The sequence below is a fragment of the Aedes aegypti genome, chromosome 3, assembly GCF_002204515.2.
Source record: "Aedes aegypti strain LVP_AGWG chromosome 3, AaegL5.0 Primary Assembly, whole genome shotgun sequence".
In the NCBI taxonomy this organism is placed as follows: domain Eukaryota; kingdom Metazoa; phylum Arthropoda; class Insecta; order Diptera; family Culicidae; genus Aedes; species Aedes aegypti.
Window position 1 is genome coordinate 281480297 of NC_035109.1, and position 18635 is coordinate 281498931.

Genomic DNA, 18635 nt, shown 5'->3' on the forward strand with positions numbered 1-18635 from the left:
TGTTCGAAATTCATTAGCATTCAATTTGCATAAATATCTGTAATAATTTGTTAGTCAATCATCAATAAAGCAATTATGCAAAATATTTTCCCGGGATGAATGTCATATCACATCATATCATGTCGGCGTCCACAAATTACGTAACTCTCGAAGGGGGAAGGGAGGAGGGTCTAGCGTAATGACACATACATTTTTTTTTAATATTCATACAAAAAGCGTTACATAAAAAAAGGATGCCGCTTTATCGAGAAAAGTCTGGTAAAATCTTTATTTGGTCTTGTTTTTAATAGATGGACAAATTGATGTGAAGTTTTGCGAAAAAGTTACACGTCTTCTCAGTAAGAATCGAACTCACGACTCCCTGATCTCTAGTTAGGGCGCGTTACCCCTACGCCATGTGAGGACTCATGAACGCAGAAGTTAACCTGAATTCGATTTCAGCTCAATAATCACGTGGTCCTTTTTCGCAAAGTGCACCTCTTTCGGAAGAATTAGATGGCCATTGCCCATCCAAACACAACGCTTTCTATTTATATCTAATGCCTAGCCCGAGAGCGCATTATTTTTTAAGTATTGAAATAGCACACTACACTAGCCAGCAACTAGCTGAGCTGAAATCGAAATCAGGTTAACTTCTGCGTTCATGAGTCCTCTCATGGCGTAGGGGTAACGCGCCCTAACTAGAGAACAGGGAGTCGTGAGTTCGATTCTCACTGAGAAGACGTGTAAATTTTTCGCAAAACTTCACATCAATAGTCGCATAAGATCACAGGTTAGTTCGGTAGAGAATTTTTACACTGGCATTGTATGCTATTATTCATCACATAATATATGCACGTATATCGCCTCCACTTTTGTATATTTTATATAAATATTCATAAATTCCCAAATCAAGGCTAAAGAAGGATGTCTCAAACGTTTCTGGATGACTTGATCACACTCCAGGTTGTTTTGAACACCCTGCTCCTAAAAGAAAGTGGTCATTATATTGTCGATGTTGAGACCTATCTTGCGACATAACAAACTTCATGAATTTGCATATCCAAATAACTGGCTCATCAGTGCAATTGGCGAATACTTTGACGAATTTGAAACTAAGTTTCAAATATCATGCACGTATCACGTATCAAACATCATGCAAACCAAATCCAAAGAAAAATCAGATCGTGTGAATATTTGTGTTAAATATTTACTCCGCAAAACAACCTTGAAATCGTAGATGAGTTTCAGTAAAGCTTGCTGATGGAAAAGTCTATATAGCAATTTATCACCTTTACAATATCTTATTGGGACGGGGTTGGTGGACTAATGGCTATTACTTCTGCTTCCCAAGCAGGAGGTTGTGGGCTCAATCAAAGGCCAGTGCCACATTTATAACATTCTTTCTAATAACTATCTTTGTCTATTTCTCTGCGTCATTTGACGCAAACATAATCAGTATCGCATTGAATATATCGCTTCAACCGCTTACCACAGTGGTATCCATACGGTCGAATACCTCATCCATCACTAATAAGACACTCCTATTCCATGGTAGCTGTAGGATTCTCCGGTTTTCTTTTAACTACGGCTATCTAATTAACTTTCCTTCCTCTCCCCGATGTACATATGGACGTGGCCGACGCCGTTATCAATCTAGAAATTTAAAAGGTACAGTGGTCACACTATTATGGGTCACCCACTAATATGGGTCAATTGCATTTACATTGCATGTGGAACAGAGTGACTAATAATCGTGACAAGGTGACCCATAATAGTGTGGCCACTGTAGTGTGATTGTACAGTGAAGATGGTAAAACGCCAAAACCCAAGCTCCATCTGAGTGGTTCTCTGTGCAATATCACTTTCCGGATTGATCACAGAGTAGCAATTACGAAGTGTATGTTCCATCAGTTTGTCGTTTTTAACGGTTGATCGTTTTACTAAATCTTATAAACCTAATTATCCACTCTTTATTGCTCTAACTCATACATTTTCTTATTATCTAACATACAGAAAGCTTTGCATTTCATCCCGAACTATCAAATCGTATTTCTTCACTTCCACACATTCGGTACAATCTTAACGTATTAATGGTTATCTACAGCAGTATGCTCAGCACATAATTGGACACTAATCTCAGTGAGACTGTTAGGCGTAGAAATTCACTAAAAACCCCGTATTTCTAGCAGTGAAGCGTATAGTACATTTTTTATGCTACTGTCGCATCGCTGTTACATTCACAGGCAGGAGGTTTCAAAACATTCATATGTGACATTCGGGTTGCTACTGATACATTCTTACTGCAGCCAGTAGCGTGCTATTCTTTTCAGCCTACCATGAACGTTATGCTGTTGTGCATGATGGGAGTGCAAAATGAATGTAAAAAACAGTCACGACGGAGCTTTAATCGTAGCAAGCATCCTGCTCGCGTTTGTTTCTGATCCAAGTTGCCACTTGATCACAGCTTTGAACTTACATACGCCGCCTTTAGAGATCGTTCATATATCAAGTGACGCATCAGGGGTGGATGGGAGTCTCCCGTAGTTGTTCGTGGAGAAGGATCATCCCTTATGACGTTATCTTGCAGTCTTCTAAACAGCATTTAACTGCTGCGCTATTGAAATTGTAGAGGGCGTTCATTGAAAGCAACAGAAATGAGACACAAATAAAGCGCTAGGCATTGTTTTTTTAGGTTTGCTTCTACTCTCTTTATTCGTAAGTTCTGCTTCGTTTTGATCTCGCACAAGGTGCTATCCATAAACCACGTGGTCATTTATGGAAGAGGAAGGCGGAAGAGTTTGTCTGGCCAAAGATCACGATCAACACATTTTTTTTTGTATAGACGAAAGACCACAATGGAGAGGGCTCTAATAGTAAAAAAATAGCCCGAGGGTTATGGACAGCCCTCAAGCTAGGGCGGCTGGTTCACTTTTATTTTCAGTATCGCATGAATGTTTTTGTTGCATGGAGGTAGTGGTAGTCAATGTGTGAATGTCACACTCACTACAGTTTTTGACGGTACATTTTCGTTCACTGGGCTGTACCGTTCTCAAGAAACCCGGAAGTTCTATCAGAAGCTCAACACATCCCGCGAAGGCTTCGTGCCGCGAGCTGAAATGTGCCGGGATAAGGATGGGAGCATCTTGACGGACGGACGCGAGGTGATCGAAAGGTGGAAGTAGTACTACGATGAACACCTGAATGGCGCAGAGAACACAGGCACAGAAGGTAAGGACAGCGAAGGCGATGGCTACGTCAGCACAGCGGACAGTGGAAACCAACCAGCTCCCACGATGGGGGAAGTTAAGGATGCCATTCAATAGCTCAAGAACAACAAGGCCGCTGGCAAGGATGGTATCGGAGCCGAACTCATCAAGATAGGCCCGGACAGGTTGGCCACTTGTCTGCATCGGCTGATAGTCAGAATCTGGGAAACGGAACAGCTACCGGAGGAGTGGAAACAAGGCTTTATATGTCCTATCTACAAAAAGGACGACAAACTGGAGTGTGAAAATTATCGTGTTATCGTGCAATCACCATCCTAAACGCCGCCTACAAAGTGCTATCCTAGATTCTCTTCCGTCGTCTATCACCTATAGCAAACGAGTTCGTGGGAAGTTATCAAGCAGGCTTCATCGACGGCCGCTCGACAACGGACCAGTTCTTTTCCGTACGGAAAATCCTCCAGAGTGCCGTGAGTGCCAGGTCCCAACGCACCATTTGTTCATCGATTTCAAGGCGGCATACGACAGTATTGACCGTGTAGAGCTATGGAAGATCATGGACGAGAACAGCTTTCCCGGGAAGCTCACAAAATTGATTAGAGCAACGATGGACGGTGTGCAAAACTGCGTGAAGATCTCGTGCGAACACTCCAGTTTGTTCGAGTCTCGGCGGGAACTACGGCAGGGCGACGGACTTTCGTGCCTTTTGTTCAATATTGCGCTTGAAGGTGTCATGCGGAGAGCTGGACTTAACAGTCGAGGCACGATATTCACGAGATCCGGACAATTTATTTGATTCGCGGACGACATGGCTATTATTGGGAGAAAATTTGAAACGATGGCAGATTTGTTCACCCGCCTTAAACGCGAAACAACAAAAGTCGGGCTAGAGGTGAATGCGTCGAAAACAAAGTACATGCTGGTAGGCGGAACTGAGCGCGACAGAGCCCGCCTAGGAAGCAGTGTCACGATAGACAGGGATACCTTCGAGGTGGTGGACTAGTTTGTCTACCTCGGATTCTTGTTGACGGCTGACGACAATGTTTGTCGGGAATACTGGAAGGATACGCTGGGCAGGGCATGTTGCAAGAATGCCGGACAACAACCCTATAAAGATGGTGTTCGCTACGAATCCGGTCGGAACAAGAAGGCGTGGGGCGCACCGAGCTAGGTGGATTGACCAGGTGCACCAGGACCTGGAGAGCGTGGGTCACAGTCGAGGATGGAGAGAAGCGGCCATGAACCGAGTGAATTGGCGAGGCTTTATCAAGATAATTGATGTAAAGCCATATAAGTAACTAACTATTAATGAACAAAACTGATTTTCATATGAAGTTCAACAAATGATGTCGCAAAATCCAAATCGTAAGGTGGAAACTTATGAGCAATTTTTAACAAATGTTAGGCAAATAAATCGTTTAACAATATGCATACAGGAGCTTGTTTAGAGGGATTTTATCATGCACTGCTATCCCCCCGAGCTGATTAAAATTGTAGCAGTGTACGATAAACAGTCTCTCATAATGTGCTGCATGTTAAGATAGTTACAGAGAGCGATACGTGAGAGATTCTCTCAATTTTCTCTGGATTCAATCCCTGGTACATACATTGAGGCGATTCAAAATTTTAAAAAGTTTGAAAGTCCAATCTCCCATATCTTCCTTATCATCCTTACCATTAAAATAGAGTTCCGTGAAATTTTCAGCTTTCTAGGTGGTGATTTAAAGGTGGCCCAAAGGTTCATATGGAAATTACTATGGAGAAATTTTGAGAAATGTTCCCAACACGTTAGTACTGTAATATAAGTATAAAGTTATCATCCCATAGTGAAAACTCATTCTTCAATCCTTAATGAAGGATGTTGCTGAAGAAAAAAAAACCCTTTTGAACTAATTTTGTTTGGGATTTTTGTAGATGTTTGCAGGGCTATAATCCTAAATAAAGCTAAATAACAAACAAACTCGTGAATATCTCTACTCCTATCCGTCGGATTGAATTGCTCTCCTCAGCAAATTTCTTTATTATGGTTTAATGAATGAGTTTTCACTATGGGATGATAAATTTGTACTTACATTATAGTACTACTGAGAAACAAAACTTCTGATAGGCTTAGAAATCAAATCTGGTTATCTATTAATTTATGTCTATAAAGTGAAGATCCCTGAGATCACTAACTACCTTTTCAAGTCTGAAGCCTATCTATACTCCAATATGTTTGTAAGATAAAGAAGATATATTTTAGATAACACACAGCACAAAGTGTTGTGATTTTCCCTTGCTTTGCCACAAATTTCAATAATCTCAGTTAAAAAATATTAAAACGTACAAGTTGAACGAGTACAGAATTCTATTTCTAAAATAAGCTGTATTTGAACTGGACTATGTACACTATATCCACCCTCGCACCATACATAAAACCATTTCTCCAAACCTTGCTGTGTGCATATCACGCCAGTTCCCAATGTCAAGTTCAAATAACATCGGACCGCCTATAAGAGGTTGTGTTGTTTGTTACCTCCCCAAAAATTATTCAATCAAAAAGCATTAATATCGCATTGCACCGGTTGATTGGTTCATTCAGCACATAGACTTCCGCCGCTAGGTGGTTCATTCGTTCGAAACAGAGTAGTATAGTGCTGCGTGCCCTTGACACTTGGAAACAAGCTGTTGAAATTTTAAACTTGATTGTTTCACTGACGCTATTCATGTTGTTATCGAGTTCAAAACGGAATGATTGCAGCGTAGAACCAGCCAATATTGAACCACCGGAATTAACAATACACAACTCGCTGATGGTGAAAGCATGGAAATATTGGTTAAAGTTGGGTTCGAGAATCGATTTCATGAATGTTATACAGCGAAAAAACAATTTTTATGTACACTCCAGTGCCAAAGTTTGGGGTCACCCCAGAAAACACTGCTGGAAAAATTAATAATGTTTTTTCAATGTATTTTTTGAAAAATTAAAATTATTTTGATCAAAACTTTTGCTTACGAAGTGAAATTAACTTAACCGTTCGAATGAGTCATAGAGATTTCCGATTAGACATGTTATCACAGAGATACAGACAAGGCCCTTTCGTATGCTTTTCAGGGAGTTTACTCCAAAATTTTGCACGGCAGTGTATAGTGAGGCACATCGTTTCGCAGAAAGTTCAAATTAGCTCAATTCGTCAGAGCAATTTCCTCTAACGAATAAGTTTGGTGGAAGAGCGAAGTTTCGTGAGCTTCAAAAGAATTGTAGGATGGTGAATAGTAGGAGGACGGGTGAACGGTGTACGCTACCAGGCATGATGAATAGGTAGCATTAAATATCCTTTAGCGTATAGCTTTCAACTAATGTAGACCACGTGCCCTACCGATATGTTCCGGGGTAGGTCGAAAGCCTGCTCACCACAATCAACGCATCTATAAAATCAAATATAGCAGGCGGCAGGTATTGTTACCCAACGCAAAGCTAAACGCGCTTGACGGTAAGGTGATGATTTTAGTGGTAGCGTAAGGTTGGGAGGAAAATTTCAGTGTTCAATAGAGTACGCCGATGGAGCTATTATTATCCTTTCGATTCAAGCTTGATAAATTCTCGCTTCTGTTTGAGTCAAATTGCTATTGGCGTAGCCTTGTTTCTAGCCAGGGGCCAGTCAACCCTTAGAATTAGTTCAGACTTTTGAGTATGAAAATAAAAATACAGTTGACTCTCCCTTACTGGATATTCCGTATCTCGATATCGAGTTAGAGAACCATAGTAAAAGTTGGTTTTCATGGCTAACTCGATGGTTCCTTGGAACGCAGTTGCACTGCTTTTGTGTTCTGTAACTCGACACCTCCCTAATTCGATGGACCCTTCAATATCGAGTAAGGGAGAGATGACTGTAATAACAAATACCGTGATAAATCAATACCCGAACGCTTGCGACGACACACATGTTCAAGCTCTTATTTAAGTATGTTTTGTTGAATTATTCTATTGTTCAACACTTTCGTACAAACCAGATCTTCATAAAAGTGATGAAATATCCGGTATACATAATGATTTTTACAAGAAGATTATTAAAATATTGATGCTTACCTTGTCTTTAAATCCAGCCAACGGAAGCAAAAGATGTTTTTAAATCTGGACACTGTGTTAAAACATGATTTTATTGGATATCGTTTATGAAAATCGTCTCTTGGACTGAATCGATGTACGCAATGTTGCACGTAAGTAATATTATCATGTTTTGGTTACCTGAAATTGAGCACATGCAGCTCGAATATGCGGGTTGAGTGTCAATCACGAAAGATTTACACGATTTATCTCACATTCAATCGTATTCTGATAACTCACACCGACTTTCATATATTGTTTACAATTCTTCTCTAATTTTCCCATAAAAATTACTTTCACTAGTTGATATCAGGCTTTCCTAATGATGTCCGGATTTAAAACCACTGACCCATAATCCAGGACAGTCTCTCAACACTGCATAACAAAGTTTCAGATAAGTTCAACCCCAGTGTTGAGAAGTCAGATAGAAACAAACTCTGTAGCCCTAAGCGAACGTCAAACATGATCAAAAATGCCAAGGTTCAAATTTGGATCCATTAAAAATAAAAGTTTTAATATGGTAAAGCCATTATTTTAGCGGAAAAAAATGCCAAAGCAGTAGCAAGAACACACTCTATCGTATTATTGAATAAAAACAAGATTTTATCAAAAGTTTTAGGATCCTGCCTGAGTAACAGCCATTACCCACAAATTTCTTAGACAAATCCTTCACAATAACATGTTTTTGAAAAGAGAAAACATACTCCCAAATCCCACCCCTTATGGTTACCCCGCAATTTCCGCATTCAAACTTCTTAGTATCTTTCTTCACATCAAAGATGGTTCCTTTTAACCATCTTTGTTCACATGGCAGACGTTCTTAACGTGAGAAAAACTTCCGCAAACCTTGCATTTAACATGCATGCGGCAATGTTTAGTACCATGACCAGTGCTGGGAATGGTAATAGTAGTAGGCTTGAATTTTGAGAATGTCACGTGGCTCTTCTGACTATAGGCCTCTGCAGTGTTTTGATTTTGTATGGGATTTTGACTTCTACTGGCCTTATTGTTTACAAATTTCACGAAAGAGTGAAAGGGACAGGTACGTTTTTGTGCAGAACCCCATGGACCGATGCACGAGTTCACTATTTGACGTTTGAGCGGTGCCGTGTTATTTACGCGACTATGGCAACGAGTGAATTCGGCACCGCTCAAACGTCAAATTAGTGAACTCGTGCATTGGTCCATGGATCAACAAGTGTTTTTTTAAGTCACCGAAATTTTCTAACAAATGTAATTTTAGTGCTAAGAAATATTTCTGGGCTTCGTGGCCTTGCGGTTAGCGGCGTCAGTCGTCTAAGCGTATTGTGCCATGGGGTGTGGGTTCGATTCCCGCTCCAGTCGGTGAAAACTTTTCGTCAAACGAAAAATTCATCGCTGGGCTACTGGGTGTTTCGTGTTGCCCGTTGCCTAATGTTAGTGATCGTTCAGTCTGTGCAGCCTTATGTGCTCAAGGCGGTGTAAATTGTCTTTTAAATCAGTGTATCTCATTTCGGGGTGAAATTGATCACTTGTCAATGCGATTATTTTGAGTTTTCAAAACAACTTTACATAATTAATTTGAGCTCTCTGAGTTCGAATATGCTTGCTGCTAAGTTCTTAACAATACAATATTTATAGAAATAATGAATAGTTAAATTTCAAGAATTACGCGGATAACGCCTAAATGTATGAAATTTCCTAAGGAAATTCCTGATAGCTAACAGAAATTCAATTGTTTCAACTGAATGAGCAAATTGGTCCGGGCTTTGGTGATGGAATTTGGTTTGGGGATATACCTTAAGCATCCTCACAAATTTTTAGGTTTATACCATGTCCCAACCCTTGTTTGAAACTAGAAGTTTATGGATGTTTGTCAGTACTGCACCGTACATAATTTTGAAATTTTACATTATTTTCCATAGAAATAAACCTTCTGTAACGCAAAAAGCTTCACAACATACAATTAGACAATAGGTACGACAAAAAACGTTCATTTAATGCAGGTTAATTTGATTGTTTTGCTCCATCAGGAAAAAATCGTGTGACACGGTGATCAATTTCACCCGAATTTACGGTACCGAGTTACCAATCATAGTTCTTTTCTCGTTGCCAGGTCGGTTGCCGAAAGTAACATATCTTCTTCTTCCTCCATTTTTCTTGGTGGTTAATGAATTCGATATGATACCTTTCCGGGGTCGCGATACCTACATTACGTTGATGGGGCGGCCATCTGGTGTAGCTGACGTGATACAGCATTTCGACGATGTCTAAGATGGAACGAGTTGCCTACAACATTTTTTGCTATTTCAAAAAATGCCATTTCAGCTGGATGAACTCTAAAACCACAAACAAACATTTCAAGAGAACCCACATGGGCACACATCCATGCGTAGTATCAATTCAGTATTTTTCAATCACGTAGGCTGTGATACAGTAGTACCTACCCATGAATGTCACAAGTTTTCACGCTCCCATCGAAATCAGGTAAGACAGTACAAACAGTTGCTGACTACAAATGTTGGACTATTCGATACCAAATTAGAATCACGTGGTCATTCATGGGGAGAGGGAGCGTCTGGCCAATGATCACGGTCCATACAAATTTTATAAATTTGTGTATGGACAAATGACCACGAGGGGGGAAGGGGTTGACCAGGAATCCCAAAAAACTGATCACGTGGTGAATGGACAGCCCCTGTCGGAATCAGATCGCACAACGGATCAGATGCAATTATGCTAATTCTGCGCGGCATGTGAGGCGAGATAAGTCGAATGAGGAACAATTGTCGACTCGCTCCCATTGGATTAGCTTTAGTCGCCTCACATCACCCGAGGTGAGAAGGACTCGTCTCGACTCACATGCCGCGCAAATAAGCACAAATGGCATGAAGAGGCTGGGTTGTTCGGATGGTGCCTACCAAAACAGTACTGAAAAGTGCTACTTTTCAGCACCGAAAAGAGTGCTGAAAAGTAGCACTTTTCAGCACTGTTTTTCTCAGTAGGAAAAGTAGGCCGTTATGTTGATCAACTTCTCAATGAAAAGTTGATTGATTTGCAACGGAATTGCAAAAAGTACTATTTCATTGCTTTGGGTAGTTTTAAAAACTTCCTCTTCAACCAAATTGGCGCTATTTTAGATATCGGTTTAATTTCCACAATCTTTTCTCATTGATTTTTACTGGAGCAAATCTAAAAGCATAAAATCAACAAAAAATTATTGTGAATTTACATATAAAATCATATAAAATTGTTTATCATATAACATTTCGGCAAAGCTTATTTGAGCTGTGTACAAGATAATTATTGCTAAGGGAATGAAATTGCTAAATACTCTTCTCTGGCTACAGCTCATCGCAATATAGCTGGTTATTATCGACCCCAACTAAAATTGTTTGTCTAATCAATACCGTGCTAAAATCATCTTTCCCTACGAGCGGGCATAAACGATGTCTAATAAGTAGCCTCAGTAGATCGTGATTAGTGAGCAAACTTTGTTATTCCGATACATGCAAGGAAGTTGTCTTCAAAATTGATATACACGATTTCAGTATTACACATATAATAAGAATAATTTATTACCAATTCAATACATGGTATAATGAATCATTACACACATCAATCATTGACTTTTAGTCCGGTTTTGTTTGAGGCCATTCCGTTTAAATGCTAATAATGCACCATTCAAGACTCAAGTAATCATATTTCAAATCAAACAGACAACCAATAGCAATAGCATATAACAGGATCGTTCACACTTATTGCTGCGATTATCTGCATAGAAATATGATCTCGTGTAGTAATTGTCAGAAGTGACTCACATCAATTAACAGTCAATAAAGTACATGACGTGGAAGGGATAGAAAATACAGCTGAATCTCAACATCTCGATATCTTGTTCAATATCTTGACAGCTCCTTATTCCTCCCATCGAGAATTTCTCGAATATCGAGTTGTGGCGAGTCAACTGTAGGTGACTACAACTAGCTTAAACTGGGGATTTATGATGTTCATATTCATCTTTGGATAGTTCGTTCAACAACTTATACTTTTCTGCGTCGGTCAGGTTAATGTAGCTGTTGTTATCCATCAGTTCTTTCTTGATGCTGTACACCAGATCACATGGCAGTTCTACATTTTTCTCGTTCTCGATCTGCACTTGTGTGGTGTGCAATTCTACACTGCGAATCGATGCAGTGTCATCGTTGTTTGCTTTGAACGGCTCTTCGGTATCCATCTTAACATGGTCACCCTTGAAACCCTGAGTCAGCAGCTGAACTGCTGCGGACTCTCTTGGTAGAGCTTGTATAACTGTTTTCAACAGCTTTGGCGATTTGTTATGGTCAGGATTGCTGATCACTACATCCGTATCCGCGTCATTAGCATCGATGCTCTGTTGAGATTCAGCTTTCTCGCGAGCTGCGTTCTTACGCATCAAACTCTTGGCACGCTTCTTTAGAATGGCTTGTGCGTTTGGATAGTACACAATCGCTTCATTCAGGTCAGATTTTGATAAAACAAACAGATTTGAAAATCCCTTCGATCGCACATCAGCCGTTCGCCGATTTCCTTCCGCTCCGTTGATCGCCAACAAACTGATCTCTCCAAATACCGATCCCTCATACAACGTAGCCAATACTACATCATTCCTGGGACCTCCCATAACCAATACCTGACCAGTCTTCACGATGTACATCTCTTTTCCAACTTCTCCCTTACGGCAAACATAATCCCCAGGAAGAAAAGTAACCGATCTCAACTTCAACACCAACTCCCGAAGCAATGCCTCCTCACAATCGGCAAACAGCTGCACCTTAGATAGGGTTTGAATGTGCACGGATATCGCAATATCGGTCTTCAAATTGGCCGGCAAGGCATCCATTATGTGCGTTTCGTCCAAGCTGCGTTGCTGCTCCCATGTAAAAGTGAACCACATTTTAACCCTTCGTTGCAAATCCGTCGGCAGATTCAACTGTCGCATGTACTCCAAAGTTTCATCCACCAGTTGTTTGTACTCCGATTTCGACCTTGTAGCCGTGGCGATGATGTCCCTGATTTGACCGATGAGCAATGCGAACACAAATACTCCCATCAACCAGGCTGCCGTCATGAAGAGTAATTCGCCTTCCTTTTCCGGTTTTGGATTCTTCCCGATCGAGGTTGCCGTTTTGGTGGCGAAGGCAAAGCATCGCACGTACGCATGGCCCTTGTTGTTGAACACCCATCGGTTTGAACCGAGTCCTAGTTAAGAAAAACATAATTTCAATTAGTTAAACATTATTTTTAATAACTTCATCCAGGGTAATATTGACCTAGATTATAATTAGTATACATTTTGTAATGCAAAAATTGCTTGTTTTATCAAGGAATACGCCCAAAGGAAGGTCTTAAAAAAATTTGCATTATTTACAGTAATTTGTTAGTAGTTTTAATTTATGGACTATACTTGTGACTTCTACCATGTATGGAATATCGTTAATTCGGTTTTATTTCTAAATCACGGTGCTTCAATTACCGTTATTACCAAATAAAATATACCATCCAAATGGCAGTCCGCAGTTGATTCCTGACCTTTTTCTGCACCTCTGACCATCTTCTTAAATACAATCAAAAACTTTTTCAGAAATTGATGGATTTTTTTTTTAAATTGTCTTTTAGGATTTATACAGGGATTCAGGATTTTAACTAGTGAATTCCCTAAGCTACAAAAATTATTTCTAAGATTTCTATAGAAATTCCTCCGTAATTCTTTGAGGTTTTCTCAAGCAAGTCTTGAATGTTCGTTTTCAGGCATGCTTCCAAGAATGCGTCCAGGGAAATGGCAAATTAACCTTTGATAAAACTTGTAGATGTTTTAAATTCACCCTTAACATACAAAATATTGGAAACCAGCCACAAAGACAACTCCAATTCCAGAATAGCTTATTCTAAGCACAAAGAAAACAAGCTAGCCCATTCCAGCTGACATCTACTGACTGATAACTCAAGTAACATTTCCACTAAGCACAGCATAGCATACTTCTAAACACCAACCACAAACGAAGCCCGTATATTCTACCTACGGGTGCGACACTACAGTCCCAACACAAATACCTTTGAAATAATTCCTGAACTCTTGAGGAAGTTATAGAAAATTTCCTAGATAATTTGCTAGGATAACCGAAAGAAAGTCAATCAAATCTAGTAATCGTAGTATTACTTGGATGAAGTGCTGGAGAAATTGCTAGAAAATATATATATATGTTCGAAGAACCCCTCAATGAATTTGGATTTATGGAAGGAAACGTGAATGCATTCTTGAAGTAATCCACATGAATAGGCAAAGTTTCTTGAAAAAAAACCTTCAGCTATTTTTTTCGAAAACTTTCTAGATTTTCTTTAAAACAAATCTGTAGAAATGTAACAACTGAAGAATTCGGCCCAAGTGAAAAAAATATCTGTAGGAAATTGGATTTCTTGGAGAAATTCTTCTAAGCATCCTTTGAAAAATCGCTGGAATAATTTCTGATAGAATTGGTAAAAAAAATACTTGAAGAATATCTGGAGAGATCCCTGTAGGAGATTCAGAATGCATTCTAAATAAAATCACACTTCAAGAGCCTGTTGAAACCGTTCTAGTCTCTGAAGATTTCTTCAGAACCTGTACAATTTTGCAATTTTGAATTGAGTCCTGATGCAAGCAGAATAAGGAAAAAAAGAGACTCTGGAGACAGCTCATCTAAACTAAATATTTTAGAGACTTTCCATTAAAAATATTAACTTTCCAGAGTATTGCATTGAAATAGAGACCAGCAGGCGAATTCCGGCGGACAATTTCTTCGAAAAGAAGAAATATTCTTCCAAACTGAAGCTACTTGAAAATCATTTTGTCGCGCAGAAACTCCATCAAATAGTTTATTGTATGTACACCGTGTTCAATATATTCTCATACACTTTTTCCTTTCTGTGTCGTCGTATAACAAAGGATCTTTTATCATCAATGTATTGATGTTAAGAGCAACGTTTACACTAATGAATGAAAACTGTGAATGTTTTTTTTTTCATTCAGTATTCACTTGTAATCGACAATAGAAGAGTTTCGGGCTGTTGTGTTAAAAAAAGTTTGTGAATGGTGAGCGCCCAGGCGCTATTTTTTGAAAAACCATTTGATAAGATTTGAAAAGCCAAGGTGTGAAGCGAGATTTTGTCTACAAGACAATCAGACGGTACCGTGATACTTCCTCGTTGGATGACCGGAAGAGATCCGGCCGGGCACGTTCAGTTAGGACTGAACGAGTGATAAAGGTTGTAAGAGAACGGATCCGAAGAAAGTCTCAGCGTTCTACGGCTGCAGATTTGGGAGTTTCGAAATCGACCATGCACAATATCCTCGAAAGTGATCTGAAATACCATGCTTTTAAAAAGTGCAAAGTACATGGAGTTTCAGAACCATGAAAGAAAAAAAAGGTTCGAAAGAGCCAAACTCATCCTTTCCCGGCACGCTAGAGAAGATTATGTGTTTTCCGATAAAAAGTAATTTGTTTTACAACAATCCCATAACGTCCAAAACGACAGAATCTGGGCCGCCTCGTCGAGAAATGTGTCAGACAGAGATAGGAACATTCCACGGTTTCAAAGCGCTGCTTCAGTGCTGGTTTGGGGAGGTATTTGTAAGCGTGGTAAATTACCCCTCGTTTTTATCGAAAAAGGTGTTAAAGTCAATGCCGTGTATTATAAAACGGAAATTTTGGAGAAAGTTGTGAAGCCAAATGTTCAAAAATTGTTTGGAAGAGACCATTATGCCTTCCAACAAGATATAGCACTCTCCCACACAGCAAATCTCGATTAGAGCTGGTGCAGGGAGAATTCAACAGACTTTTTGGCCGAAGATGAATGGCCTTCCAGTTCACCAGATCTGAATCCTTCGTGTGGTCATATATGATGTCGAGCACAAAGCGTTCAATTTGGCCCAATTCAAAAGCGTAATCCAGCGTATTTGGAATGAAATGCCCATGGAAGTCGTGCGTGCCGCCTGCGACAGTTTCGAAAAACGCCTGAAGCTGATTAAAAGGGTTAAAGGTGGAGTTATTCCGAAACATTTGCTCTGACTGATCTATGATAAATACAGTTGGCAACTTCTCCCAGGGCACCTGAAACCTCAGTGCATATAATGGTTCTGAAAAAGCTCCCGAAAGCAACCAGTTTACGGAAATGGCCATATTTCGGTAGATATCCAACGAATCCAAATGCGTCCGGCGACATAAGTTTTTCAAAAGGATCTAAATTCTTGAAAAATTGTAAACATCTTTACAATTTGGAACTCGGACCTCTGAAAATTCGGAACAACTTCTAGAGTTCCACATAGATAGATTTTACTGAATTTTACGATGGATAGGTATCGTGAATCCGGTGGAAATTTATCAAAGTCACTAAAGTCCGTATTCTCATATTCAGAAGAACATTTTTTGGCTCATTCTCAACTCCAACAACGGTACACTTATTCAAGAAGTACTAATTTAGTTCTGCTACATGGATTCATGAAGTACCGTAATCGGGGGTAAAATTGAACAGTATTTTCGATGTTAATTTAAAAGTTTATTCAAAAATGTAAATGTTGTATGTTTTTTATGTTTAAAACATGTACTGGAATCCATAGCTAGCGATTATGTATTGTGTTTTGCTTTCATCAAGTTCTAGGCATGTTTAAACAAATACTGAAATAGATTTTTAGATATTGCTTATTTGGGATACCGTAAAATGGAGTATCTTTGATAATACGGATAACTTTGATAGTTTGAGACCCCCAATATACTACAGTAAATGGCATAATTCATGTTAATTAATTAAGCAAAACGAATGCAAAAGTAAAGAATATTTTATGATGCTTCATGCCAGAGCTATTTTTGTTGAAATTGAGAACATTTTAGGCTTTGTAGTATTGAAAATTGGTGCGATTTGAGCATTTTTTAAAACGCTTTCAAACTATCTGTTCTACGAACACTATATAATGAAATTTTAAAGAGTTTGTCACTAATCCTCGACAGCCTAGTTATAGCTGTTCTTGAATTCGGTCTCAAATCTCTAAGCAAAACGCATTGTCACAAATTGGGGCTATTTTAGTAATCAAAGTCAAAAATTTCCATATTATGTTAAACGCCTGGAGGTATATACTATATATATACTTTACGTTATTAATTCGATTTTGATTGGAATGTACTTATTTATATTCCAAAAACAATAAATGTATGCTTTATTCAATGTCGAAGTGTGAAAATCAACCGATAACTATTCATAAATTTAATTTTATACAAACCCTTATAGAACTTTAATGGATTTTGACCTTTAGATTTTGTTCGAAATATACTTATTTATACAATTGATTTTTGGCAAATTCAATGTCGAAACCAGATTTTCAATAGATAACAATTCAGAAATAAAATTTAATACAAATTATTATCAACTTATTATGATGTTTGTCACGATTGTTTAATTGAAAACACGATTTAAGGTGATTTTTCTATAAATTCATTTAATAAAATCTAATTCACATTCCCTACTAACATTCTCCAATCCACAGGGCCGGATTTACAGGATTTACAAATGTGGGGGGCACGCAAACCACCGGGGTTCATATTTAATTTGAACTTTTAGTCACCCTACGAACAATATAAAAATGTGTTTCTGATTACCTTTTAGACTGCTTTGTTTGGATTCAGAGTTTTATTCCACAACGTTTCATTTTGTTTTACTCCGTTCCACGAGCTGAATGACGTTTGAACCATTTTTCATTTGTACAGATTAGCGGACAAATTAAAAAGTGTTCAAATTGAAAGTGATCAAACCAACGGGGTATCCTGTATCTGTTCTTTCAGGGATTGAATCCAGAGAAAATTGAGAGAATCTCTCACGTATCGCTCTCTGTAACTATCATAATATTCTGCACACTATGAGAGACTGTTTATTGTATAGTGCTACAACTTTGATCAGATTGGGGGGATAGTAGTGCATGATAAAACCCCACTAAACATGCTCCAAGCCTGGGGGATACTATTGATATTGGAAGTTCGTGGATTGTTTGTCGTGCCAGTAAAGAAAAACACCTACCCCCAACGGTGAACAAGAGATAAAAATGGATTTTATCATCGCTCTCTCCTTGGGGCTCTTGTTTGCTGCTTCCATTTATCAGACTTGTTACAACTTGCGATACATTGACGATACATTGACGACCGCAACAGATGAGATGTTTTTCTTTGCTTGCTTTCATCGTGCTTCATACTCAAATGAGAGCGAATTCTGCAATGCCTGTGTTTTTACAGTTCAAGAGATGTGTTCACCGCAGTAATCCAACATTATTTTCCATTTTCATTTATTTTCAGATTCATTTAAGGTGAAACATCTCGGAATCCAAATATGGCCGGCACAATGGCCGACTTCTCCCCCTACTCACGTTTTCAAAGGCACAAAACTGGAGAAATAGTTGGCAAACGTTCCTGATCTTCTTATTTTAAGCTTTCTGCTAGAGCACAATACCAAAATAAAAAGTGCACTGTTGTGGGATGCTTTCTTCGCGAGATTTGTGCCTTTGAAGTTTTAGTGCAATCTTAGAAGTTGATTCCAAACTGTTTCACCTAAAAGAGTATCAAACAAAACAAAACAAAAACTGAAACTCATATTCAAAACAATAGGGCAAATATACTGCACACTATAGACAAGCCCTAAAATCATTTAGATTGCAAGCCAAAGGAATATGCATACTCTAATTTAAAATTAGAAACTTTAAATTTTCAAATCCCTCCCCTAGGACGTGTAATCTTGCCGCGATGGGTGGGCTTACCCCATTAGCACTTATATGGGAACCAAAGACATGTCCAGTCGTGGTGGTATCACATCAGGAAATATTTGTTTAATGCCGCGTCATGAACTATCTGGCATAGATGCATCAATCTTACGGATGTGATCCAACGGTTATCCTGTTACCAGGCATCGGGGTAACAGGAGCCGTAGCCACGCTTTGATGCAGATAGGTTAGATTTTGTTTAAATGGTTATAATATTGACTAATGAGGAGAATGACTGAGGATCCATCGAGTAGAATGTGACACAAATGTTAATTTGTTATGCTTCTCTCATTAGAGTCATAATAAAAAAAAACTACATAAAACTACAACAACTTCATTCTCGCAAAATTATAATAAATAGATAGGGCTTAGGCGCGATGAAGCTTTATTTTGTCACCGAAAAGTGGATCCGGACAATAAAAAATGACTTTCTATTTCTTTATTATTTCTAGTATAGTTTTTAACACATAGAAATGTATTTACGACGATTCTAAATGAAAACAGACGAGACCAGATTTGAATATGAATAGATGTATAAAACAAACTG

At 38.9% G+C, this 18635-nt stretch overlaps 1 protein-coding gene across 1 annotated transcript in view; it reads right to left on the reverse strand.

Moving 5' to 3' along the window:
- Nucleotides 1-10817: 10817 nt before the first annotated feature.
- Nucleotides 10818-18635, reverse strand: part of LOC5575076 (cyclic nucleotide-gated cation channel beta-3) — a 37292-nt gene continuing 29474 nt past the window's right edge. Inside the window, exon 7 of the mRNA XM_021849788.1 lies at nucleotides 10818-12513. Coding sequence (XP_021705480.1) covers nucleotides 11261-12513 — 1253 coding nt within the window. The 3' untranslated portion in view covers nucleotides 10818-11260. The remainder of the gene's footprint in view (nucleotides 12514-18635) is intronic.